Below are 27,422 nucleotides of genomic sequence, written 5' to 3'. Positions count from 1 at the left end.
CCACTGAGCTGTTGACTCAGTCACGTGTGTTTCCTGGGAGAGGCTGTCTCACCAATTTCCTCTCCTGAGAGGAGGATGGGGGGCTGGCAGACACCCCGGGAAGCTTCCAGTACACAAACCAGGTGCAGGAAAACCTCTTTTACTAGTGGCTGGGGAGTGGGGCTTCTTGGATTTGCTTGAATGCTCCCCTAAGAATCTCTTTTCTTATTGGACGTGCTTCTAAAATAGGTTTCGAGCTTACCCATGGCCGCTGGAGACCGCACTGTTAGTGAGTAAGGAAAATTAACCATCAGCTCTTTTACTCCGCCGCCGCTCAGACAGGAACTACTGCTAGTAATGATGATGATGCAAAGAGCTCCCTAGAACCCAAGAAAGCTGCCCAGAAGTTTTCTAAACGGGCTGCCTGTGCAGCTCTGCGGTGGAGAACATCCTGCAGGAAGAGCAACGGGCTGTGCTGAGGTGCCTGCTCTAAGGCCACCCCTGGACAAGCCTGGGCGCTTGCGGTTTGCTCCCGCTGTTTCACTAAGGTCTGCTGTGCATCACACTGAGGACTCCCGGCTCTGTCTTCTCCTGGGGAAGAAGCCGAGAAGCAGCAGCCGTGGCTGCCTCCCAGTGGCCCCGGCTAAAACCTCCGCTCAAGGTGCCCACGGCGGATCTCAGCTGCAGCAACAGAGACAGGCTCAGGCTTCCCCAAGGCTGGTGACTCAGCGGGGGAGGTTAGGGTAGGACTGGGGGGTCTGGGGGGCCAGCACTGGTGACAACAGATTCCAGGAGCTTTTGTGCAGAAGACAGGAAGCTGAGTCCTGAGAACAAGCCCAGCAGCAGAACTGCAATCTAATGAACTTATAGTAATTCCATTTCTGTCACTGAATCCTCCCTGCAGGTTTAGAAAAATAGATCCCCTGCTTCATGCGCCCTAAACATGCAGCCTGAAGCAAGTTCTCAATTCCATAGCCAAATGACCCCTCTTTTCCTTCCCTGCTACCCACTCCCACCCGAAGCCCCAGCAATTACGCAGGAACATCCATAGTGATGTGGGTGGAGATTTTCCTTTATTCATTTTTACTTTGGAGAGAAAGGACTAGAGCAAAAAGATGATGCCAACACACTGGGCACTGGAATGACCTTTGCACATGCAGAACACGTGGATGCTCACTCTGGACTAGTGACTGACAAGTGAATGTGCCCCGTGGAGAGAATGTCCCTGCAGCTGCAACCCCTCCCCCATTTTTATTAGTTTCAAGACCCACACCCACACCCACCCCCACCCAAGGTTGCCTTGTCATTCTCAGTAAGTGAATCTCCTAAGCAAATTGGGCTTTTACTCCTGGGGGCTCAGAGCCCTACCTGCCTAAATAAACACGTGTCCCCTCCCCTAGAGATGAAGGGAAAGCGACGCATAATGCTGGAACACAGAGAGATGGCACGCTTCATTTTTCATCATCTGTCGGCTTGGGAGAAAGACTAGCACACCCACGAGACGGGAGGGAGTCTCGCCACTTTCCCGTCTCCCCGGGCCTTGTGCAATGTGGCCCTGCCTGGTTCAAACAAACCCAGCCAGGAGCCTTCCATCTCTTCCCCTGGGAAAAAGACGTTTGGGAACTAAGAGATACACGGCTCAACTGAATTCAAGCCAAAATTTTCTTCTTACTCAGTTTCTATTCCCACCAAAGGCCTCATCCTGCTTCCCCAAGGGGATTTCTGAAGTCTGAAGCCCCCAAACCTGGCTCCAAGCCTCCCCTGCAATTCGTGGGCCCCATGAAATGTATTTATTTGGTTGCAACAACCCCTCACTACCCAGTCTCCCCACATCCCCCCAGAGCAGTCTTGGGTTTTTCTCGGCATCTCTCCCTGTGGTTTGCTGCGGTGTCCTGACTTCGAGGTGTCCAGGGTGGCAGGGGAAGCATCAGGTGCCTTTGCTTTCTGTCCTCTCCTCCTCAGCTGTCTGAGCGTTGCTGACGGTGCAAAGCTGCCCCTGGGCTGTAGGCTTCACCGACAGGACCAAGCGTTTGCGGAACGTCTCGCAGAGCACGATATACACAAAGGGGTTGAGGCAGCTGTTGGCGTAGCCCAAGCTGATGGCCGCATTGTACAGGTAGACAAAGGTGAGGGTTGGGCGGCTGATGGACAGCTGGGTCAGCTGTAGCACGTAGTAGGGTGCCCAGCACACAAAGAAGACCAGGCAGATGGCGATGGCTGTGCGGGTCACCTTCTTTGTCCGCAGCCGGATGCTGCGTTGGGAGGCAGGGGCCACTGAGGACGTCATGCGCTGCAGGATCCTCACGTATGCGGCCGTGATGACCACGAAGGGCAGGGCAAAGGCCAGGAAAAACTGGTACAAGGTGAACCAGTAGAGGTCAGTGTCCGGGTTGGGCAGGCGGATGCCACAGCCCACCGCACCCCCCGGGAAGGGGATGAGCCTGGCATAGAGCCACACGGGAGTGATGCTGATGAAGGAGAGGGCCCACAGGAGGCAGATCACCAGGGTGGCCACAGACGGCTTCCGGAACTTGGTGGAGGAGATGGGGTGGACTGTGGCCAGGTAGCGGTCGATGGCCATGGCGGTGAGGATGTAGGTGCTGGTGAACTGACTGTTGGCATCCATGGCAGTGATGAGGGTGCACATGGTCTCCCCAAAGTGCCAGACACCATTGCCCATGAGCTGGTGGATCATGAAGGGCATGCCCAGGAGAAAGAGGAGATCCACCACCGAGAGGTTGATGATGAAGATGTCGGGGACATTGCTGCACCAGTGCAGCTTGGACTTCTTCACAACTGCAAAGATGACTGTGGAGTTCCCGATGATGCCAAGAAGGCAGATGGTGCCGAACACCGAAGGCATGATGATGTTGATGTAGGAGACACTCCCTGTGCGAGGAGGCGACCCTGGGGACAGAGGGAGCACGTGCTGACCATTTGACATGGGCTCAGCTCTTAGGGCTGACGTCCTGCTGTTGCGCTCAGCCTCCGGCTACCCTCTTGCTTACCTTTCATCCCCCCGGTTTCTGCTCAATGCCCACCGCTCATCTGAATCCTCTCCTGCCATTCTCCCTCCCCACACTGTTGCTAATCCTGTCCCCTTGCCCTCCCCCACTGGTTTCCTGGGGAATTCTACCAGATTCTCTGCAGCCACCTATAGTCGAAGGACCCAATCCCTTGGCTCCTGCAGAGGAGCCAAGAACCACAGCTGTCAGAGGATTACTGTGCACCCCTGGCCTTTACCGGGAAACCTCCTCTAAGTAGCCAGAAGGACATGAAAGTGTGTGTGTGTGTGTGTGTGTGTGTGTTTCCTCTTCCTACTCACAGCCCCGATCATTTCATTTTAGAGATCGCTGGCTGGACACTGTATACTGATTCCTGGGCCTCTCTGTGGGCGGCTGTCTTAGAGACGCAAAACCGGCTGTGCCTGGGTCAGGACAGCCGTTCTCCCGGCTCCAGGCTTCCTTCCATCAGGGATTTCCTTGGTCGGTGTCTTCTGAGGCTGGGCTTCCCGACTGGAGCAGGGATGCATGTGCGGCAGCTCGGCAGCCTGAGAATTTTCTCACACAAACCTTTCCTCTTTGCCTTCCTTCCCTTCGCCTTCAAAGCTAGAATCCCAGGGCTTCGCGGCCCTGGAAATGTCAGGAAGCTTAATTCGCCAGAAAAGTTAATCCCCTCATGGCTCAGTGAAGTCTTCCCTTCCCACAGCTTCTCCCAGGGGGCAGCGGGGATGTCTCAGACCCCGTCGCTGAAGTGCGAGTAAGAAGCCAAGGGTAGCGGCGAGTGAGCCTCCCACCGTCTCCCACATACCACCCCCCAGCTTCTCCTGCTTGCTTTTCCAGCCTGAAATTTTTTCTGCAAAGCCTATTTGGAGCTCATCGGCGAGCCTTCCTCTGCCTCCCTCAGGGCTGGCCACCATTCCTTGCCACTTCTGAATGTGCCTTTGCCCTCTCCTCTGCTCCAGCCCGCCCCTGCCTGCTTCTCCCCTTCCCCACTGGGCAAAGCGGACTGCAGATCTTGGCCCCAAGAACTGTAATAAAGTTTCCCAAGCAGTTTGGCTCAGGGGTGAAAGCTTCCCCTTTCCCACCCCCAGCCCAGAGGAGGGAGGACTCCCCCCAACTCAACTCACCCGCGGAGGTGAGGTTATCCGGGCCATTGGAGGTGTTGCTGGCGTTGGGGCCAGTGGGCAGCAGCGAGGCTTCCAGGTCCATCCAGCTGGTGCTGGTCACTAGTCGCCTGCTCCCCTGAGTTGAGCTCCCGGCCACCCACGCAGGCTGCGGCAGCCTCCAGCACCCGCCTTGTCCCGGAGCACGAGCCCCGCAGTCCCGCAGCCCGGAAGGGGGTCTTCCTCGGCAGCCTGGCAGCCTCTGCCGCCTCCAAGCCCAACTGCCCTCCCTACTCCCTCCTTCCCGGCTCCCACTGACATCACCTAGACACATTAACATTCGGAGGCAGATGCACATTAACCTCTTCAGTCCCGGGCTGGGCTACGGCTCCTACTTCTGACTGCCTGCAGAGCCCAGGGGCCCTGGGGAAGGTGGGAGGGGCTGGGCTCAGGCAGCCCCATATGGGAGGGGACCTTCTTCCTACTGGTACTTAGGGCTGTCTCGTGAGCCCACAGGGGCTGCTGCTTGCCTTGCGTGAGGATCAAGGTCTCTGCAAAGGCAAAAAGGTAAAGCAAATGGGTTGCCTCCCTTTGGAGGAGAGAACAAGGCTGGCCTATCTCCTAACCCCAGGTATGGGTGGCTGGGCCATGTGGCGGGGGTCGGGGGAACTGTTCACAGAGCTTGGGAATCAAAGGCTTGGGCTGCAGCCTGCCTGTTCCCCATGCACACCTGAGGCCACCCTCAGCCCCTTTCTTGTCCCCTGATGGATCCCAATCATCTCCCTGGCCAGACTGCCAGCATCCTTCAGAAGCTGAGCCCTTGTCTGGTGCTCAGAGGTGACCCAGGTCGCTCATGCTGGCAATGGCCAGGACCTCAGGGACCAGAAGGGGACAAATTCCCATCTGCTCAGGATCAGCCTGGCCCAGGCTTATAGAAGTTTATTTTTCTAGATGCTCTGAGGTCCTTGAGGTTTTACCTGGGACTCTTTGAGACAAATATCAGGTCATAAGTTCCCAAAGAGATCAGTGCAGAGAAACAGCCTCAGAGTGCAAAGGCATTGAGCGAATTCGCCACAGAGGTGTTCTGCTGCCGCCAAGAGCTGCCACCATCCCCCTGGCCAGACTCAGGAGCCAGGGGCCCAGGGGGTTCACAGTCTGATCCCCACACACCTCTTGTCTTGTCTTCTTACTTGCTTCATCCAGCAAATACTTATTGTGTACTTACTACTTGCCAAGCACTGTTCTGGGTTCTGTGGTGAAAAAAACAATAGAGTCCCTGTCCTCATGGAGATTATATCCAAGTTAGGAAGACACAGAAAATATACCAAAAAAGGATGATTTATGATCTTGGTGATTGCTATGAAAAACGTAAAGCAGGATGGGGGTGGGGGGGCAGGCCAGGGAATAGCGGGTGAGGTGGAGATGGTTATTTCACACGGGATGGGTCATCAAGGAAGGCCACTTTGGGAAGTCTTGGAGAAAAGTCCTGAAGAGAGTGAGGAAGCATGCTTCCAGTGAGGAAAGCATTCCAGGCCGTGGAAATAGCAGCGCAAAGGCCCTGAGGCAGGGGTGTGCAGACCTCTATAGCAGGAGATGACATCAGAGAGGAAACAGCAGGAAGGCAGATTTTGTCAGGCCTTGTCAGCCATTGTGAGGACTTTGGCTTTTCCTTTAGGGGCAATGGTGGTCACCAGAGGGATTTCAGCTGAAAAGACACATGATCAGGCATGTTTCAAAAGGATGAGTCCACTGCTGGGTAGCAGGCGAAGCAAGATGAGAAGGTGTTTAAGCTTGGGTTCCCTGGAAAGCAGAGCCTGAGAGGACGCACGTGCACGTGGTTTGTCTAAGAGAAGATCTGAGGAACAGGCGTGAGGGAGGGGGAACAGTAAGACAGGAAAGGAGAAAAAGCCAATTTCAGTGTGTGTGGTCAGTGTTGTTACTGTGGGCAACAGGGCCTTGAGTTCAACAGGGTCCTTGAAAAGTGCACGGACTGTCTTCCCGGACTGTCGCCTGAAGGATGAAAGGCAGGAACGGTCGTCCACTGCCCCTGTCCCGCACTGGTTGAGGGCTGGCCCTGGGGTGTTAACGCTGCATTCTGGGCGTGTGAGCAGAGCAGGCTTCTGTGGGTCAGAAAACAAAAACATGTGCAGCTCGTACTTAAGGCAAGAGACTGTCAGCACAAGGTGGATCTGAGCTCACCTGGAACCACTCCCCAGGGCTATGGCTGAAATCAGAGGTGGGGGGAGGGAGTGTGGTGCAAGGCTCCAAAGCGCCTCCTACAGACCACCCCTTGCACTGCTCAGATTTATTCATGCCTCACTCTGATTCCAATCTCTCACTGAGTGTTCAAGGTGGTAACTGGCTGCAGTCTCTACAAGACTGAAATGAGTAAACAGCAGTGGAACAAGCTGCAGCTTCCACTGCTGCAACTGGTTCCAAGGCCCTAATTGATATCCATCATCTCTCTCTTCTACCATTGCATTCTAGATTTCTCTTACCATCAGATGGCGCTTTAGCTGGTCTGGGGTGATTGCTCAGTGCAATAATCCAAACCTGAGGGATCTGAGTCCTTAGTTGCCACCATTGCCTGTTAACCCCCTTCACTGGGCACGGAAGCACCAAGAGACATCCCTGAACTCCCCAGACGTATTCTTCCTGACCCCCACTGTGCCGTAGCATCCCCGGCTCTTCATGCTAATCACAGCCGATTATCCCTATGTTATCATTACTCCATTCTTGGCCTCTTGGGCCACTAGCATGAGAAGCCCAAAACAAAACCAGGTGAGAGTTTAGCTCCAGGTTCAGTGGAATCCTTACTGAGCCTCCTAGAGGAGCCCGCTCAACCCTGAGGGCCCCGGAGCAATGCATTCCTTATCGCATTAGTGAAGGGGGTGCCCTCTGGTCGGCCCTGGAGAACTTAGCTTGTGGGTTCTCCAGTCTCAGCTAATAAATCCCATTCTAACATCCCCACTTCCCGAGTCTTCTAACCTCTTTCTCAAAACTCTGCCAAGGACCAGGGCCTGGGAGAACTGGGAAGTGGCAATGTATTGTTTAATCGGTACCGAGTTTCTGTTTGGGATGACAGAGAAGTTCTAGAAACGGACAGTGGTGATGGTGGCACAACATTGTGAATGTACTTAATGACACTGAATTGGACACTTGAAAGTGAATAGTAAATTTGATGTTATGTACATTTTCCACAATATATAAAAGGAAGTGGTAAATTTTATGTGTATTTACCACCAAAAAAATCCCCAAACTCTGCTAAGGTGGTCCCAGCACCCCCGTCTTATTTTTGCAGACCATTTTGTGGAGCTCTCCCAGACGCACATTCCGACTGGCTCCAGGTCTCCTTGCCGGGACGTTGTGTCCCGTGTTCCAGGAGAGTGCCACCCTGTCAAGAAACTACCCCCTTTCAACCCTGTATTTGCACCATGGTCTAGCAACCTCAAGATCCACTCTCATACATGTCCCTTTTATTCCTTCCAGTCCGTATTAGCTGGGCCCTGGTGAGAGAACTATGTTCTCCAAAAGCGGGGCCTGTATTTCCCATCTCGGGCTACACAGAGACCTGACCCCAGTTATTGGGTCAGAAGCAATGAGAGGAGATGAGGACGAATGTCCCCTGGCGAGGTGTACATCCCAGCTGAATCCCAGCTTGATTTCCAGCCAAGGGCAGGCTGCTGTCCTCTAGCCAGGGGCAGAGGGTTGCTTCTCCTGGCTGAGAATGTTCAGGGGGTTCAGAAGAATCCGGGGGTTCAATGATTCCCAGGTTTTTGGCCCAGGCAACTGGAAGGATGGAGTTGTCATTTACTTAGGGAAGTCTGTGGGAGGAGCAGATTTGGAGGAGCAATTAGGAGTTATGTTTTAGACATGGTACATTTGAGATGCCTATTAATATCTGAGTGGAAGTGGTGGGTATTAGCTGGATGTAAGAGTCAGAAGTTTGGCTGGGCATGGTGGCTCAATCCTGTAATCCTAGCACTTTGGGAGGCCAAGGCAGGAGGATCCCTTGAGCTCAGGAGTTCCAGAACAGCCTGAGCAATAGCGACACCATGTCTCTACTAAAAATAGAAAAATTAGCCAGGCATTGTGGCGAGCGCCTGTAGGCCCAGCTACTCGGGAGGCTGAGGCAAGAGGATCACTTGAGTCCAGGAGTTTGAGGTTGCAGTAAGCTATGATGATGCCACTGCACTCTACCCAGGATGATAGAGCAAGACTCTGTCTCAAAAAAAAAAAAAAAGAGTCAGAAGTTCAAGTTCAAAGGAGGTGGGGGAGGCGAGGGCGGGGAGGGGCGTCAGGGATGGGCGGGGAAAGAAGTTCAAGGGAGGTGCCTGGAGATATAAATTTAAATCGATGAGACTGGATGAGTTTACCTAGGAAGTGAGTGTGAATGGGGACAAGCTGTGAGGACTGAGCTCTTGGGCATTCCAAAGTTTACAGTTTGGGAAAATGAGCCTTACTGTCCACTATCTCCTCCTCTTCCACATGCCGTAGTCTCCTCCCATCTCCATCCATTCATCCATTGGACAAATCATCATGGAGCCATGGAGCACTTAGTACATACCCGGCACTGTGCTAGGCTTTGTGGATACAGTGAATAAAAACAAGGAAGTGCCCAGTGTTAAGGAGCTTAAACTAAGGTGAGGAGAGACAGATAATAACAAGCAAGCTAATAAGTAGACAAGGTGTCCTATTTGGGGTTCAAATCCAGACAAGTCCATGTAACTCAATCACAAAAGGGTTTAGGTGCTTATGAAATCATGGTTCTGGAATTAGGCCACCCCTGCATTCATCTGCACTAGCAAAATGACTAAGCCCGGTTGGAGGAACTTAAGCCAGGACTGAGCACCCGGGAAAGCAAGGAAGGGTGGGCTGTAGCCTTTTGGCCTTTGCATGCTAGAAGGGGCTGGAATGGAGTGAATACTGAGCAAGTCAATCCACAATGCCACCAAGGAAATGAATGGGGTGATAGGAGTGATTAAAGGTCAAGGAGTCCTTTAGAGAGGGGAGTTAGGATGGCCTCTTCAAAGAGGTATTCAGATAGCATCTTCAACATACATTCCACTACAGATTAATTAAAACCAATCAGTTAAAGCAATCCTATTCCCCTTGCTAGTGCCTGTTTTAGGGATGGGCACATCTACTGGACACCCATGTGTATCTCTTTAGATCCTCTTTGCCCATATTCCATTCATTGGGTGCACATGGTGACCTGCTCTGCATAGCCCCCAACCAAGCACAGGTACAGGTGCAAGTACAGGTATGACCTCGCGGTGCTGTGTCTAGACCTGCACCGTGTGCCTTTTACCCTCTGTCCTGGAGCTTCTCTGTTGCTGCCCCCATTTAGAATGTGGGAACCTGTGAAATGCCCATGCATGAGCAACCCAGAAGGGCAGGGAGCATTAACGCTCCTTACGGCAAAACTTTGATGGATGGAGGGAGGAGGGGCGAAAGCCATGGAGAGATGCTTTCCCCTTGATCTCCCAGGACTCATGGTCCTGAGACACATTTCACATGGCTTCTCAGCAGTCCCACAGGACTCCTTGTGCCCTCTCATCTCTGCCTGTTGATGCTGTCCTTAAGGGTGGGCCTCCTGGGGCCCAGAGCAGGGTGGATAGGGTGGAAAGTGGATTTGAAGGGACAAATGGAAAATCAGCCCACTGATACCAGAGGAGGCATTCGAGTTGACACCATTTTTTTTTATTTCAGCATATTACGGGGGTACAAATGTTTAGGTTATGTATATTGCCCTTGCCCCACCCAAGTCAGAGCTTCAAGAGTGTCCATCCCCCAGACGGTGTGCGCTGCACCCATTACATGTGTGTATATACCCTTCTCCTCCCCTCCCTCCCATCTGCCTGACACCCGATGAATGTTATTACTATATGTGCACTTAAGTGTTGATCAGTTAATACCAATTTGATGGTGAGTACATGTGGTGTTTGTTTTTCCATTCTTGGGATACTTCACTTAGTAGAATGGGTTCCAACTCTATCCAGGATAATACAAGAGGTGCTAGATTGCCATTGTTTTTTGTGGCTGAGTAGAACTCCATGGTATATGTATACCACATTTTATTAATCCACTCATGTATTGATGGGCACTTGGGTTGTTTCCACATCTTTGCAATTGTGAATTGTGCTGCTATAAATAGTCTAGTGCAGATGTCTTTTTTATAGACTGTCTTTTGTTCTTTTGGGTAGATGCCCAGTAATGGGACTGCTGGATCAAATGGTAGATCTACTTGTATCTCTTTGAGGTATCTCCACATTGCTTTCCACAGAGGTTGAACTAGTTTGCAGTCCCACCAGCAGTATATGAGTGTTCCTATCTCTCCGCATCCACGCCAACACATACTGTTTTGGGACTTTTTGATAAAGGCTATTCTCACTGGAGATAAGTGATATCTCACTGTGGTTTTGATTTGTATTTCCCTGATGATTAGTGATGTTGAGCATTTTTTCACATGTTTGTTAGCTATTAGTCTATCTTCTTTGAGAAGTTTTTGTTCATGTCCTTTGCCCACTTTTTGATAGGGTTGTTTGATTTTTTTCTTGCTGATTTTCCTGAGTTCTATATAAATTCTAGTTATCAGCCCTTTATTGGATGTGTAACATGAGAGTATTTTTTCCCATTCTGTAGGTTGTTTGTTTACTCTCATGATAGTTTCTTTGGCTGTGCAGAAGCTTTTTAATTTGATCAGGTCCCATTTATTTATTTTTGTTCTTGCTGTGATTACCTTTGTGGTCTTCTTCATAAATTCTTTGCCTAGGTCAATGTCTTTAAGAGTTTTTCCAACATTTTCTTATAGAATTCTTATAGTTTCATGCCTTAGGTTTAAGTCTGTTATCCACCGTGAGTTGATTTTTGGAGTTGACACCATTTTGTTATTAATCCTTGAAACAGCTCGGTATTTTATTATTCTCTGTTGATCTAAATGAGAAAACTGAGGCAAATTACTATAGAGAGTTCATTTGGGCCAAGGTTGAGGGCTGCAGCCGGAGAAACGCCTGGAAGTGCTCCAGAGAGCAAAGGAGAGGATTGAGTTTTTAAAGGAAAAACGTGGTGGCTTGTGCCTCTAGTCCCATCAGCTCAAGAGACCGAGGCAGGAGGATCCCCGGAGCCCAGGAGTTCAAGACCAGCCTGGGCAACATAGTGAAACACGGAAAGGAAGGGTGGATCAGGAGAGGGGGTGATTACAAAAGTAATTTTTCTCATTGGTTTAAAGAAATAACGTTGACTGTGGATTGGCCATACACCGTGGTGTCCAGTGTACGGCATTGTTAGGTTACTCAGCTCAAGGGGGACCGAGATGTGAATGCTGACAGTTTAAAGGGGGCTCGCATTCCCCAGATAAAACGTCTTTTTCTTTGTCACCTGCTTGATGGACGAAGGAGTGCCACAGGCTGGGTTTTCCGGGAGCAGACTCTGGGCTGGAGAGAGGAGCGCCAAATGTGTATGTGGGCTGAGCCCGGGACAAGGAGGAAGGGAAGCACCTAGGGATGGGGCTGTAGACTGTGATGCAGGCCTGGCAAGGGCTCTGCCAGCCCAGTGAGACTCCAGAGCAAAGCAGGCTAATGTCAGGTGGAAATGGCTGGGCCCTCGTCCCACGGCCCTGCCTAGTCAGCGGCTGGGAACTGCCCCAAGAAGAGTGTGATCCCAGCTCAAAAGCTGAGGCAAGATTCCTCCAAAAGCTAAAAATAGAATTACCATCTTATCCAGCAATCCCACTTCTGAGTATATATCCAAAGGGAATGAAATCGGTATCTCGAACAGATATCTGTCCTCCCCTTTATTACTCACAATAGGCAAGTTACAGAGTGGACATAAGTGCCTGTGTTAGTCAGGGCTCTCCAGAGGGACAGAGCCACTAGGACATAGATGAAAGGGGATTTATTAGGGGGAATTGGGTCACATGATCATGGGGCAAAGCCCCACAGTAGACTGAGAGCTGGAGAACCAGGAAAGTCGGTAGAGAGGCTCAGCCCAAGCCCGAAAGACTCAGAACCAGGAAAGCTGAGAGTGCAGCCCCCGCCTGAGGCCGAAGGAGGCCACTCGTGCAAGTCCCAGATCACAAAAGCCAAAGAGTCCACGGGCAGGAGGAGAAAAAGGCGTCTTGCTCCAGAAGGGAGAAAGAGAGGACGCTGAGTACCCGCCTTCTTCTGCTGGCTTTGCCCCCCCAGGGCCCCCCAACAGGTTGCATGGTGCCACCCACAGTGAAGGCGGGTCTTCCTCTCTCAGTCCACTAACTCACACCTCAGTCTCCTCTGGAAACACCTCACAGACACGCCCAGAAAAAGTGCCACACCAGCCACCTTAGACCTCTTCAAGCCAGCCAAGTTGACACCTGACATTAACCCTCACACGTCCACCCCTTCTCAACTTGGCACCCACACACGTCTATTTAACCCATATTTAATCTCCGAGTAAAGACAATGACAAAGTCATAAACCACCTAACATGACACAAGTACCAGCAGCCTGTGCACAACTGAAAACGGGCTGATCCCATCCCCAGGAGAAGAGGTGAAGTTCTCGAGTGAGGTTTACTCTCTTCTTCTGATCATTTCATAACTTAACTAGTGTGATGTAAATTTAACAAGTCTTAAATGCTGACACAAAGTCAGTAAATCTTAGGTTACATGATAAAGGGGTAAAAGAGGAAAGAAAACAAAGATATTTGCTTAACGTGTGTGTATATATGCACAAATGTATCCTTAACAACATAGGGAGGAAATACTCGTGACAAGCACAGCCCTTGTTTCTGTAACTGGCCACATGGTTGCAGCTGGTATTTATAACTGCCATTTTCTACTACCCATTCTGTCTCCCCTTTCCCTCAGCAAGCACCCCAGCTGGTCACGATTCTTTAACAGGGGTGCGAGGTGTGACCCAAACCTTCATTCCTGAAGGGTCTGGGCCATTTGTAGTCCCACCTGGATTGGGTTGTTGTAGTGTCCCCAACCTTAATCACACGGCATGGTAATACTAAGAGATGCCCTGAGGAATCTCCTGTATTCCAGGCATCGTCTTCCTTACCTCCATTGTGGAGCAGCGGTCCAATTTCCCCTTGGCCGTCTGGACCGATCACCCCAGCCAGCACAGTAACTCCCCTCTTAGCCTGTTGACTCAGAGGCATGAGGAGCGTGGCAGTCTTAATTTCCAGTTCAATGGAGTCATTGTTGTGTCTCCTGGTAGAAGCATTCCTCCCTCTGGAACTAAGATCTCAAGACCAGCAGGACATAATGCACAGGGGAACAAGAAGCAGAAATTTTGCTGGTGGGTCACTGGGGCTGATGGTGAGTGGTGCCCCTCCCATTTCCACCCTTTGATTGCTGGACCCGTGAATACTGGCTATGGGAAAAAACAGTACCATACATTGGATATTGATTCAAAGCATGTGTAGCCTCCTGGAGAACTTTGTCCTAGTCCTGCAAAGTATTGTCATCTAGTTGGTGCTGTAACTGCAGCTTTAAAAGGCCATTGCACCATTCTAGCAAGCCAGCTGCCCCAGCGTGATGGGAAACACGGTAAGACCGATGAATTCCATAAGCACGGGCCCATTGCTGCACTTTGGCTGTGAAGTGAGCTCCCCGGTCAGAAGCAATGCTGTTTGGAATACCATGACAGTGGATAAGGCATCTGTAAGTCCAAGGATGGCAGTTTTGGCAGAAGCATTGTGTGCAGGGAAGGCAAATACATATCCAGAATGGTAAGGACAAAACGCTGCCCCTTCCATGATGGGTATGGTCCAATGTAGTCAACCTGCCACAAGGTAGCTGTCTGATCACCCCAGGGAACGGTGCCACATTGGGGCCCAGTGTTTGTCTCTGCTGCTGGCAGATTGGGCACGCAGTGGTGGCTGTAGCCAGGTTAGCCTTGATGAGTGGAATTCCACGTTGCTGAGCACATGCATAACCCCCATCCCTGCCTCCCTGGCCACTTTGTTCATGAGCTCGTTAGGTGGTGACTGGGGTGCTGGAGAAAGAGTCCGACTGGTATCCATAGACCTGGTCATCCTATCCACTTGATTTTTAAAATCCTCCTCTTCTGTGGGCACCCTTTGGTGGGCATTCACGTGGGACACAAACATCACATTTTTTGCCCACTCAGAAAGGCCTATCCACATACCTCTTCCCCAAGTTTCTTTGTCACCAATTTTCCAATCCTGTTACTTCTAAGTCCCTAATCATCCAGTCAAACCATTGGCTACAGCCCATGAATCAGTATATAATTGCACGTCTGGCCATTTCTCCTTCCAAGCAAAGTGCCAGCCTCGTGGGAAGCTCCAGAGCAAAGCAGTCTAATGTTAGGTGGAAATGGTTGGGCCTTGTCCCACGGCCCTGCCTAGTCAGTGGCTGGGAACCCCTCCAACAAGAGTGTGATCCCAGCTCAAAAGCTGAGGCAAGTTTCCTCCAAAAAGTAAAAATAGAATCACCATCTTATCCAGCAATCTCACTTCTGAGTATATATCCAAAGGGAACGAAATCAGTATCTGGAAGAGATGTCTGTCCTCCCATGTGTATTGCAGCATTATTCGCAACAGCCAAGTTATGGAATCAACATGAGTGTCCATCAGCAGATGAATCGATGAAGAAAATGTGGTAGATGTACAGAAGGGAATGCTGTTCAGCCTTGAAAAGGAGGGAAATTTTGTCAATTGCAGCAATATAGATGAACCTGGAGGGCATTAAGCTAAGTGAGATAAGCCCAGAAAAACAAGTACCACATGTTCTCACTCATATGTGGGATCTAAAACAATCGAACTTACAGCGACAGAGAGTAGAAAGGTGGTTGCCAGAGGCTGGGGTGAGGGGAATGGGGAGATGTTGGACAAAGGGTACAATGTTTCGGTTAGACAGGAGGAATAAATGATAAGTATTTGAGGTGATAGATATGTTAATTAGCTTGATTAAATCACTCCACATTGTATAATATAACATCACTCTGTATTCCATAAATGTATACAATTATAATTTGTCAATATTTGATTTAAAAAAAAGCTGAGGCAGACCCTGAAAGAACTGGGGTTGTCAGCTTAACCACACTCCTTGTAGCTGGGCAGCAAGCCCTTTCTCAAAGAGGAATCTGAGTGGCACAGTTGCCACGTCGGCTGCAGGGAGGCTCAGATAAATTATTTGTAACCTGGTCTAACTCCAAAGTTAGCAGCTCTTTCCACCCACTGGGAAGGCTTGCACAGGACTATAAGAGGCAGCGGGAAGGTGCTGGAGGCGAGAATGCAAGTGTGGGAGAGGAAGGAACAACAGCCGAAGGCAGGATGGGCGGGCTTCACAATTCTGCCCGTGTGCAGGGCGGAGCACTGCAAGGCCACTCTTGCCTCCCAGCTTCATCCCTGCTATTGTTTGGGGGAACCAGATCTGGCAGTCTACTTTCTTCATCTACACAACAGGCCAATGACACACCTGAAAGTTTTGGGTGATTGTGCAAAGACTTTAGGTAATAGTATGTTCCTGGCTTTGCACACAGCCATTTGGGGGGCAGTGCAGAGCATCCTCCTAATTGAGCATGGCACAAGCGAGATAGCCCAGGCTGTTTCCGCAGACCAGGTGCTTGGAATCTCACCACAACGCCTGGACAAGGCCACCATTACTTGCAAACTCCTGAGAACAGAACTTTCAGGCTGGGCATGGTGGCCCACAGCTGTAATCCTAGCACTCTGAGAGGCCAAGGTGGGAGGATTGCTCCAGGTCAGGAGTTCGAGACCAGCCTGAGCAAGAGTGAGACCCGTCTCCACTAAAAATAGAAAGAAATTAGCTGGACAACTAAAAATATATAGAAAAAATTAGCCAGGCATGGTGGCACATGCCTGTAGTCCCAGCTACTCGGGAGGCTGAGGCAGAAGGATTGCTTAAGCCCAGGACTTTGAGGTTGCTGTGAGCTAGGCCAATGCCACAGCACTCTAGACCAGGCAACAGAACAAGACTCTGTCTCCAAAAAAAAAAAAAAAAAAAAAAAAAAGAACGTTCAACATTCTCTCCTCCAAGCCATCTGGCTTTTGTCCTGTTGCTCAGCCCTGCCCAGCAATGTTCTGAAGGAGGTCGAGCCTAATTAGAGCAGTAAGCCCTTTTCTTGCCACCCATGTGCTCACCATGCCCTACCTAGGGCATCTCAAGGGTTGGGGGTGTGATGTCCACCTGTCCTGTACTTCCCAGGACTCGGGACTTCTTAGCCTGTCGACTCACGTTAAGACTCACTGGGGTCACTGTATCGGATAACCACTTGTCCTCCTCACTCCCGTCTTGCCTCTTCCAATGTATTCCCCACCAAAGAGCAGGAGTAGTTTTGTTCAAATATAAATCTCACCACACTAGTCCACTGGGGAAAACACTTTAGTAGCTCCCAATTGCTTTCAAAATAAAGTTAACCCCCTAACAGAATGTAGTAGACATGACATTTTTTTGGTTGCCCAGGAGTTGATCCCCTAGGAAACCAAGGCCTTGAGAAAATCTCTGGGAAGGAAGTACCAGCACCTCTGAATGGTCCCTGGCAGGAGCCGCTGGAGGGAAGAGATGCGAAGAGCAGCAGGTGGGAAAAGGCTTCCTCATTTCAACAGGGTTGTATAGATTGTGGGGTGGTGGAAACCAAGTAACAGAACCCAATTAACAGAACTTAATTTCTGGAGGAAAGTGAGTGTGGTTATTATAATAGGCAGGGCCAGGAGTTACCAGGATAGTCTGACCCGCAGAGATTGGTATGGTTAATTGATCATGGAGTCTCTAGAACCACAATACGTGAGCAGCCACCCACTAAATTTCGACTTTTTTTTTTTTTTTTTTTGAGACAGAGTCTCACTCTGTTGCCCAGGCTAGAGTGCCGTGGCGTCAGCCTAGCTCACAGCAACCTCAAACTCCTGGGTCAAGCGATCCTCCTGCCTCGGCCTCCCGAGTAGCTGGGACTACAGGCATGCACCACCATGCCCAGCTAATTTTTTCTGTATATATTTTTAGTTGTCCATATAATTTCTTTCTATTTTCTTAGTAGAGACGGGGGGTCTCACTCTTGCTCAGGCTGGTCTCGAACTCCTGAGCTCAAAGGATACACCCACCTCAGCCTCCCAGAGTGCTAGGTAAATTTCAACTTGATTTGTGTGTGTGAAAATACTTCAGGTCTAGTAAACAGAGATCTGACTTAGGAACTCTGATTGGGAGCACAGTCTCTCACCCAATTCCCAAGCCTGAGTCAGTCACTGTTCTAGAACCCCTGGGTGCCTCCTAGAAAGGACACTGCAATAATGCAAGAATGTGTTCTGAATCTGCCTTCCCTAGGGGGATATGAGGCCATCTACCAACTGGGGGAGGAAGCGACACACTCAACCCTTGGGATGTCCTGGGTAGGGCATGGTGAGTGGCGGGCACATGGATGGCAGGAAAAGGGCTTACTGCTCTAATTAGGCTTGATATTCAGACTACTGCTGGGCAGGGTGGAGCAACAGTACAAGGGCCAGATGGCTTGGAGGAGAGGAAGTTAAAAGTTCTGTTCTCAGGAGGAGTTTGCAGCCAATGATGGCCTTGTCCAGGGCAACTATACACAGTGAAATATTAATGCTAGACCTTTTGGTGATAACTGAGCAATGGCTCTGGGCTAATATTAATTCCTGGGGATCCAGAACTCCACTGGGATCAGGTCAGAGTAGGGGTGAAGATGGATAAAGTAATAAATGGAGTAGGCCCTATGGACCTGCAAACCTATTTATTTCCATGTCCCTAATTATATACCTGGAATAGATAATCCCCAGTCACTGGCAGAATTACTGTATGGGCTCTTGGATTGGCAGCATAAGAGATGTGAGGATGAGAACAAATGGAAATCCCTTCTTACCAAAGTGATAAACCAAAAGCAACACTGCATTCCCTGGGGAACTCAAGAGATTGATGATATCACTGGCCTTGAGAGATTCTGGGGTGGTGACTAAATCACACGCCCACTCCATTCTTCAGTTTGGCCAGTGAAGATGGCAGATGGGCCTCAGAGAATGACAGTGGATTACCATAAATTTGATTATGTAGTAACTCCGATTGCAGCTGCTATTTCAGATGTGGTCTCATTGCTGGAGAAAATACATACAGTCCCTGACACCTGGTGTGCAGTTATTGAGCTGACAAATGCTTTTTCTCTATTCCAAGAAGCAGAAGAGGTCAGAAGCCCTGCTTTCATTTCCCAGGGCCATCAGTGCACCTTCACCATCTTGCCTCAGGACTCCATGAACTATTTTGACTCCAGTTCTCAGACTTTGAACACTTGTCATTACACAAGACATAATGCTGTTCCTGTATATCGAGGACATCATGCTGCTAGGGCCCGGACAGCAGAAAAGGATAGGTGCTCCAGATGTGATAGAAATGCCATAAAAACACTAAAGCCTGATTTCTCAGTAAAGGCTTTGGGGTCTGTTGTTCTGAAGACGTCATGATTTTCCCTACAAAATAAAGAATGATTTACCTTACACCCCCACCACAAAAGAGGTGTGTTGAACCCGGCATGGTGGCACATGCCTGTAGTCCCATCTACTCAGGAAGCTGAGACAGAAGGATCGCTTGAGCCCAGGAGTTGGAGGCTGCAGTGCACTATGATCATACCTGTGAGTCACACTGCGCTCCAACCTGGGCACAAAGCGAGACCCCCATCTCTAAAAAAAAAAGAGGCATGACGCTTTGTGGGTCTCTTTGGATTTTGGAGTTACCATATCATACGCCATTTGCTGTGTCAACTCATTTACTAGGTGACCTAAAAGCTACCAGCTTTGAATGGAGCCCTGAGCAAGAAGAGGCTCTGCCACTTGACCCCAGTGACCTTGTAGATCCAATGAGGTTCTGGGTTTCTGCAGCAGAAGAAAAGGACCAGCTCGAGCTAGGTCATCTGCCTTCCCTGTGGGTACCCGGCCCTTGTGCTTTCTGAGAGAGAACCTTGTTTTTTTTGCCTCCATCAAGTATCAAGAATCCATGCTGGACACCAGTCACCTCAGGCCATAGGCACTGGTCTGAGGTGCCTGTGACCAGGGAAGCAAAGCTTGGTTTCACTTGTCAGAAATTGTAAGAGTTGCATAAACTGCTTCCAGTTTACTTTCTTTAAAAAGGAGCTGTGTGATTTTTGACATAGATGCCAAGACAATTCAGCAGGGAAAAGAATAGCCTTTTCAACAAATAATGCTGGAGCAACTGGATATGCACATGCGGAAAAAAAAAAAATGCAGTTGGATCCCTACCTCATACCATATACACAAATTAACTCAAAATGGATCACAGACCTGAATGTAAGAACTAAAACTATAAAACTCTTAGAAGAAAATATAGGAGTAAACTTTGGGTTAGGCAAAGCCTTCTTAGATATAACACCAGCACAAGCAACAGCAGAAAAAAATAATAGATAAATTAGGCTTAATAAAAATTTCAAACTTTTGTGTTTCAAAGGATACCCGGCCTGAATTGTACATTTTAAAAGGATGTATTTTATGGTATATGTATTATATCTTAAAATCTATTTTTAAAGGTGTTGGGGAGGGGGGCTGTGGATAGAGGAAGCATTTAGAAATGCAGTCTCCTCTCCGGTCCTCAGGGCAAATGGGCAACTCTGGACATCCGTCTCCTACTCCTTGTCTCCATTTTCACCCTGCCTCCTGGGAACCTCATTCCAGCTACATCTTGCCAACCATTTGGAGGACCTTGGGGCAGCCCACTGGGAACCACCTTGAACACTCTTTGGTGGAAGGAACTTCCTGGGAACACACCAACCTCTGAACCGCAGCATGAAGTCAGGTTTCAACTGGTTCTGCTGACAACATCAGAGTCAGTAACTTGGATGAGTTCATACCTTGGCTCTGCCACTGACTTGCTGTGTCATCCAGTAAGTCACTGACCTGCTCGGTGCCAAATGGTAACTGGAGTAAAATGAGTCTGCCTGGGGATTCTCCTTGCTGTGAATTTTATTTTTTTTGAAGAAAGTTTATAGTAACTAACATTTGTACAGTCTTTATACACGTGCTTTATCTCAACTGACCCCGTGGGGATGATATGATTCCTAGTGACAGATGTGGGGGCTGCGGAGCAGAGAGCTGAGTGACTGCAGCTGGCACGGTGGAGCCAGGCCTCAAGCCCAGGCCTTCTGTTTTTTCTGATTGCCAATTCTGCTCTCATTCCCTTCCACGGGGCTCCCTCGTGATGAGACTTTTCTCTCTACTTACAGAGTGCCAATGTTAAGGAAATCAACTTAACTTTCAGTGGGTATCAAGGCTGTGCTTTCAGCCCTTGGAGACAGCCCCTCTCTGGCCTTCCCTGTTCAGCCATTTGCCCACTAGTGGCTACTTGCAACTTCAATTCTGCAGCACCTGGGGCCCAATTTCATACAACTGGACAGGGCTGGGCTGGCTTGCCCCATGACACTGGGTAAATGTTTGCAGAAAGGACTGAGGTGGAGTGAAAGGAGAACCCAGTTCCTTTTAGAACTAATTTTTTTAGTGTAGCACACAGGACCCTTCGTTATCCGGCCTCTGCCAGAGGTCCGTTTGTCCAGGCTGAGTTTGGGGTGGGGTGGGCCAAACTTCCAATTCCCCCATCATGCTTCTCAACACTTAGGTTTGAAAGAAACAGACGGCAGACTGAGGAGGGCCTGAAAGGGCCGGGCTAAGCACAGGGCAGGCCAAGTGGTTGGTTGGTGGTGGAGCCGCTAGGGAGCTTCCAGGGGTTGGGGATAGGGTGGTGGCAGCCAGGAGCGCGCCCCCGGGAGTGAGCAGCACGAGAGCATTAGCAGAAAGCACCACAGCCTCGGTGGGAGCGCGGCCTTTTGCAATCACTGCTCTTGACTTTTCCTTCACTCTCTTTTAACTGCATAAACGCTCTAGGAACCATGGTGCGCCCACTCCTTTTCATTCATTCCCGCCCACTCACGGCACGAACCCACGTCACAGGAGGCATGACTTGCCTCGGAGGCTTATTAGCTTTCCTGGCAGCATCTACCGCACGCAGGCGCTGAGTCAGCCGGTGTCACCAGCCGCTGACTCAGGCAGAGCAGGCGGTCCTGGAGGCCCCTGGGGGGGCAGAGCAGCCAGGGCAGCAGGGGGCCACTCCACCCCAAAGAGGCTGGCCCAGGCCCAGGGCTAATCCCACCTAATCCTCACCGCCCACCTGTAAGGCACATCTAACTTTTCCATTCTCCTCATCTCCCTGTGGGACACTCAGCAGCCCCTGGGCCTCCAGGAGCCTTCTCAGCAGGGCTCGGGGGCAGTAGTAACTGACCCGGAAGTAACCACGTTGATTGATTGGCCTAGAGCTGGGCATGTGACCGGTCAGAGCCAATGACAGGTATTGAGACTCAGGCTAAAAATTCTGGGACAAAGACACTCATTTCTTTTTGCTGAACTTGAATCCCCAGAGCAGGTAGGGGCTAGAGCCGCTGGTTCCAGCTGGCCACTTTGTGAAACCTAAGACTGAAGCCAACCCTGCAGAAGAGAAAGAAATGGTGGAAACTGAGTCCTGATTATATCCTGGAGTCCTGAATCCAGCCATACTTGAAGCTGGAATGATACAGGGACTTTTGAATTTCCGCGGCTCAATGTGCTCCTTTTGCATAAGGCTGTCTGAGTTTTCTGTCACTTGCGGTTGAAAGAATCCTAATCAATACAGGTAATTACTAACACATTTAACCAAGCCTAAGGCATACGTTTTTTGTTGTTTTAATGGAACCATCTTTGTTTGCAAATTTGAGAAATTGAGCATAGCTGTTCATATTGTCTTCACTTCAACTGTGTTAGGTACACTGTTGGTACTGCATGTACTGAATTTACTGCTGGTGTTTAAAATGTCTTCAAAAGATTATATAGTGATTCAGCATTTGGATAAAAAGTGGTTAGTAGTGAGAAAGGCCGGGATACTGAGCAACAGGGAGTGAAGTTAATATCAGTGAAACAACTTTTCTTTTTGGAGAAATGACTGCTCTTTTCTTAGAAAACAACAAGCAAGTGCTTTGTAAAACCCAAGATAGGAAAATAGCCACAAGTAGAAGTTGTGTTACACCATGTATCTGAGATATCAGTGAAAAGACTGACTATTAAAGGCAGGAGAAATTGTGGAATCTCACAGAAGGGATGAGAGGAATTTCAAAACAACAAGAGTCCCTGTGACTGGTTTATGAGTTGTGCAGGACTATTGTAGAGACACTGTGCACTGTTAGAACGCTATTGCTTGTGTGTTCTCTTTCTTAGTGGTGCATCTATACCCATTAGAATGTTATCACCCAGGGGGAGCGATAACACTACCAGTTTGCAAAAGTGCTGTTAAAGTCACTTGCTCAAGGTCACAGGCTGAGTCTGAAAACCATGGACCTAACTATTACATCCCGTTCACCCTGGATTCCTATTGGTCAAGGAGCGGGTGGAGAACTGGGGACATTTTCTGCCCATCCCAGCCCTGCTGTCTGGGCACTCTGGCCCACACTGGCTGAGCAGAGGTAGAACCAAGTGGTTACAGTGGCCTGGCCTTCAGTGATATTTGCTGTCATACTATTTCAGTTCACTAGCTTGGCGCTAAAGAGTGGTCCTTGCCACCATTAATTTTTATGTCTACAATTTGAATAGCGCCAGTAGGTTGTAGTTTTTCCTCCTCTAAGTATTTTTAAACATCTTTGCATAATATAAGATTTCTGTTGTGATTATGCAGTCATTTTGTTAGTTAAGATCTCCGGCTCTTCTCAGGACAAGGGTTCCCTGTTTTGGTGCTGTTTGGGAGCAATTGCTCCACCTGGGAAGGTTAAGGGCAGGCACTGTATTTTGGCGTTGCCCTACCCTTAATCCTATCACCTGGGGAAGAAGGGAATGCTTTATCAATCTAGGAATTCCCCAGCCCAGGCATAATAAAATTTAGAAAGGGACCTAGAGTAACCTAAGGGTAATTAATATGCCATTAGCTTGAATCTGCATTGCAGTTCACACCCCCCCCCCCCGCCCCCCGGCTTTCTTAGAGGGAGGGAGCTCATATAGGCAGATGGAATTTTTTTTTTTTTTTGAGACAGAGTCTCACTCTGTTGCCCGAGCTAGAGTCCCGTGGCATCAGCCTAGCTCACAGCAACCTCAAACTCCTGAGCTCAAGTGATCCTCCTGCCTCAGCCTCCCAAGTAGCTGGGACTACAGGCATGCACCACCATGCCAAGCTAATTTTTTCTATATATTTTAGTTTTCCAGGTTTTTTTTGGAAAAATGTTTATCTGTTTTAAAAGATAATTTGTTTTAATATTATTTTCTTCAGATAACAAGAATGATTTTATTTTTTTGGAGAAACTAAATGTTTCATGTAAATGCTCCCATGTTGGAAGGCTTTTTTGATTGAAAGCCTTTTGAGGCTCATAACACACTATTTGTTAAGTTTTGGGAGAACTCATTTTCCCAGATCAGATTAAAGCTTCTAGAAATAAATGCTTTCAGTAGCAAGAATGGCATTGCTTAAAAACTGAATGGCATTGATGGCAAGATAAACATTTAGGGTAGTGTTTTACTAACATATTTGTACGTACTTGTTCATTGTGGAAGTGTGTACTTGGTGAAAACCATGTGTCTATAGAAACCACTCCTGTAGTTCAGGGTGTATAGATTTTGTGTGTCTGTAGCATATTCTATTAAATTATTATTGCACTTAGCTTAAAATAAGGATTAAAATTGCATTTAAATAGATCACTGGGCCGGGCGTGGTGGCTCACGCCTGTAATCCTAGCACTCTGGGAGGCCGAGGTGGGCGGATCGTTTGAGCTCAGGAGTTCGAGACCAGCCTGAGCAAGAGCGAGACCCCATCTCTACTAAAAATAGAAAGACATTATATGGACAGCTAAAAAATATATATAGAAAAAATTAGCCGGGCATGGTGGTGCATGCCTGTAGTCCCAGCTACTCGGGAGGCTGAGACAGGAGGATCGCCTGAGCTCAGGAGTTTGAGGTTGCTGTGAGCTAGGCTGATGCCACGGCACTCACTCTAGCCTGGGCAACAGAGTGAGACTCTGTCTCAAAAAAAAAAAAAAAAAAAAAAAAATAGATCACTGAATGTTACTCTTTGTGAAACTGAACTTTTTGTGTGCCACTTATAAACATTACCTATACATCAGTAGTTGAGAAAATTTTACTTTCTTAACCTATTAATACAAGGAATAAAGTATGAAAAATTAAACAGGTTAAAAATAAATAAATAAATACTTGTCGAATGAGCAAATAAAGGAACAGAACAAAACTGATTGGCCCATGGAGGGGTGTGGTAGAGGTTAGCCCTTGCTCTACCCACAGAAAGCTAACCAAGCACAGCTAAGCAGCCCATCATAGGTAGGAAGCTGGACCATGGCACTAGATGGTCTGAGTTCCAATCACAGATCTACTGTGACTGCCTGTGTGATCTCGGCTAAATTACTCAACCCAACTGTGCCTCAGTTTCCATCAGCTCATGTGGGGACCAATGAGTTAACATGTAAAGGGTTAGAACAGTGCCCAGCATGTGGCATGTGATGAGCAAGCACTTGCCATTATGAGGATGAGGGATAGCAGATGTCACAGAAGCATTGGCCCCTGAGAAGTTCTTATTTCCCTTCCTAATGAATACTTGGTCAGAAAACATTTTCTCTGTTTTAGGAAGGGGTAAACGTGATACTTCACTCACTCATCTAGTAAGTGTTGATTATGTGCGAGACACTGTTCGGTGTTAGGCACTGGGAGACATAAGCAAAGAACTGACAATAGCTGGGCTCTTGCTATGGGGCTGGGAACTTTGCCCTGTACTTTATCTTACCCAGTTAATTCCCTGTAAAGCAGTATGCCTAGAAGATTCTGGAACTGCTTCCTTCCCATCCTTCTTATAGGAGCTAATCTCAAAGCTTTTATGGGTATGGGGCCCAGCTTTGGGTTTCTCTCTCTCTCTCTCTCTCTCTCTCTCTCAGGTCTAAATGGTTCTGTTTGGGGTCAGGAGAAGAAGAGCAAGGGAACTTATACTAACACTTTGAGGGAGAGAGAGACACTTTGCAAAATTTGAGGATTGTAACAGAGTATTTTTCTTCCCTCTTATGGGTTTAGACCAAACTCTCTTGAGGAATTAAGGTTTCATCTTGGGAGGAGTGTGTGTGTGTCTGTGTTTGCTCCAGAGGTTGCCTAGACGAAGTGTACCTGAAACTCACACAGGTGGGTCAGGAGAGCTGACCTGAAGGTCTCTGCCTGCTCTGGGCCATACTTAGAGCCCCTACTCCATTTTAGCCCCAGACTATTCTGCAGAGTGCCAACTACAAATGCTTATTATTATTGACTTGGACAGTCAGTAACAAATATTTACTGAGCACCTACTATGTACCAACACAGAGTTGAGAAGTGTGTTTCTGGAGGGAGGGATACGGATCCCCTGATAGAGGGGCTTCCTGAAAGGTGGGTGGAGAATTGCTTCAGGCAGCTGGGAAAAGCAGGCCTTTTGAAGGAAGACCAGACCTGGAGGCCGGGGAGTCAGATTAGGAGCTGGAGGTGCACTAGGAGCCCTCATGAAGATTCCAAAGCTTAAGTGCTTTCCCCTGGGACTCTGTAACAAAGCTAGCTAACCCAGGGGTCAGCTGGGGTCTCTCTGTGCCTGAGGGGTTGAAGTAACATTCAGGAGACAAGGCCAGCTCCTTGCCTTGGCTCTACAAAGCAACCACTCACCCCAGCTTCCCACAAACGTGGTCATATCGCTGGCAGTTCAAGGGGTCACATCCTAGGACCTTCACTCTTCCTACTCCCCTCTGTGTCCTGGAGTAACCAGAAAATTCTTTCCCCCTATCACTTAGGAGAATTCCAGCCATCTCATGCCTTAAGGGGAGGGGGTGGCTGAACTTCTCCCCAACTTGGGTTTATCAAGGAAATATCTCGGGGGGAGGAGAAAAGACATCCTAATTTATTTAATGTGCATAAATGGGAGTCTACAGAATGAAAACTGTGGAACTTTTTTTCTGAATAAACAGTGCTTCCCCTGAAAAGAATTCCAGTGAATATGATTTTCTCCATCTCATTACCACCAGGTTTATGCCATGGCTTTAAGTTCTCTGTTGAAATTCTCTGTAATCACCTAACCCTTCCATAAAGTGTGGACCACACCGTGGTGTGAGGAAACAGAGACCTCCGGTGAGAAAAGGAAGCAAGACCCTCTGGCCAGGCGCCTGTGGGCAGGAGGGGCGGGTTCTGATCCACACCAAAGTGCAGGGTGGCACCCGACACAGCCGGGAGTGAGTGAAGACCCAGGAGAGGCCTGAGAGACAACGTCCCCTTCCTCACTGTGTGTCAGAGCAACCTGAGCCCCACGGGCTATCCCTCACTTGCAGCAGCTATGGTTAGTCCTAATTCATAGATGACAAGATGGAAGGTCAGGGACTCTTGGTCCATTGCCTAAGGTCACCTGCACAGGGCAGAGCCGGGCTTTGAAACCACACCCATCTTTCCTCCAAGTAGCCCCGACCCTCTTCACTGTTTCTGTAAAGTGCTTGTTTTATTACTGCTATCACGGGGCACATTCTGTTCACCTGTGGGGAGCTGGGCCCATTAGTGTAATATAATCATTTAGCTTGACTCTCACAGCGTTTTTGCTCCTGCCGCTTTTCCCACACTCTAGTTTTCTCAGGCTCGGTGCAGTGGGGCATTGAGTATCTCTGTCCATTCAGGCAAGAAAAAATAATCACTTCGGAATGAGTCCGTAGGAAGACAGCACAAGCAGGCAGGTAAAAAAGTACTCGAGAACGCTGTTCTAATCAGGTGGAACTTTGGCAGAGAGAGAAACCAGTGGAACCTGCTCCATCAGCTCCGAGTACAGAGTTCACCTGATTTCTGATGTCCTTATCTCCCTCAACTTTGTGATTTGCCCCCAAATGCTGAGGACTTCAGCCATGGCTCTATCCATGGGTTTGAATCATATCATGAAGACCCTGCTGCGCTCTCTTCTCTATCTTGTGGTGGTGTTTGTCATTATTGGGCAATTCTCAAATCTTGCCACCTGACAGCAATATGGCTGCTGGCAGCTTCAAACCTACGTTTATCTTTATAGCTTATGCGGTTGGAGGAGAAAAGAGAGCATCTTTTCTGAATGACTGGCAAGAGTCTCAGGGCGCACTCTGATTGGCCTGGTTAGGTTACATCCCCACGATAGGGAGATGGGGTACTTGGTCAGAATTTGATTGTGTGGCCTCCTTGGGGTGTGGAAGAGGGCTCAGCCCCACTCAGATCACATGCACTGAGAAGGACTTCAGGGAAATGGGAGGCGGTTATTCCCTAGAAGGCTTAATGGGCTGACAAAGTACATCCACCTCACCTTACGTGTGTCACCTCCTGGCAACATGAACACTTTTGA

The 27,422-nt window shown here is 49.0% G+C and overlaps 2 protein-coding genes across 2 annotated transcripts; both read right to left on the bottom strand.

Moving 5' to 3' along the window:
• Positions 1–1,035: 1,035 nt before the first annotated feature.
• On the bottom strand, positions 1,036–4,367 carry MCHR1 (melanin concentrating hormone receptor 1). The gene is made up of 2 exons (XM_069490933.1): positions 4,109–4,367; positions 1,036–2,886 (listed from the first exon to the last, which is right to left on the bottom strand). Exons 1-2 carry the CDS (start codon positions 4,188–4,190, stop codon positions 1,907–1,909), a joined length of 1,062 nt encoding a protein of 353 aa, XP_069347034.1. The 5' UTR covers positions 4,191–4,367; the 3' UTR covers positions 1,036–1,906.
• On the bottom strand, positions 4,208–21,377 carry LOC138397345 (uncharacterized). Its single transcript, XM_069491266.1, is given in 13 exon segments — positions 4,208–4,408; positions 6,025–6,204; positions 12,827–12,915; positions 12,918–13,048; positions 13,050–13,233; positions 13,236–13,323; positions 13,325–13,450; positions 13,452–13,729; positions 13,732–13,797; positions 13,800–13,895; positions 13,898–14,062; positions 14,065–14,389; positions 21,225–21,377. Coding segments are annotated over 13 exon segments (2,082 nt in total).
• Between the last annotated feature and the right edge of the window lie 6,045 nt (positions 21,378–27,422).

Source organism: Eulemur rufifrons, chromosome 16, assembly GCF_041146395.1.
Source record: "Eulemur rufifrons isolate Redbay chromosome 16, OSU_ERuf_1, whole genome shotgun sequence".
Lineage (NCBI taxonomy): Eukaryota > Metazoa > Chordata > Mammalia > Primates > Lemuridae > Eulemur > Eulemur rufifrons.
This window is presented reverse-complemented; position numbering and strand designations above follow the sequence as displayed.

Coding starts and splice junctions, on each gene's coding strand:
- MCHR1 (XM_069490933.1), bottom strand. CDS start 4,190: ATGGACCTGGAAGCCTCGCTGCTGCCCACTGGCCCCAACGCCAGCAAC. Junction 2,887..4,108: donor GGATAACCTCACCTCCGCGG/GTGAGTTGAGTT, acceptor CTCTGTCCCCAG/GGTCGCCTCCTCGCACAGGG.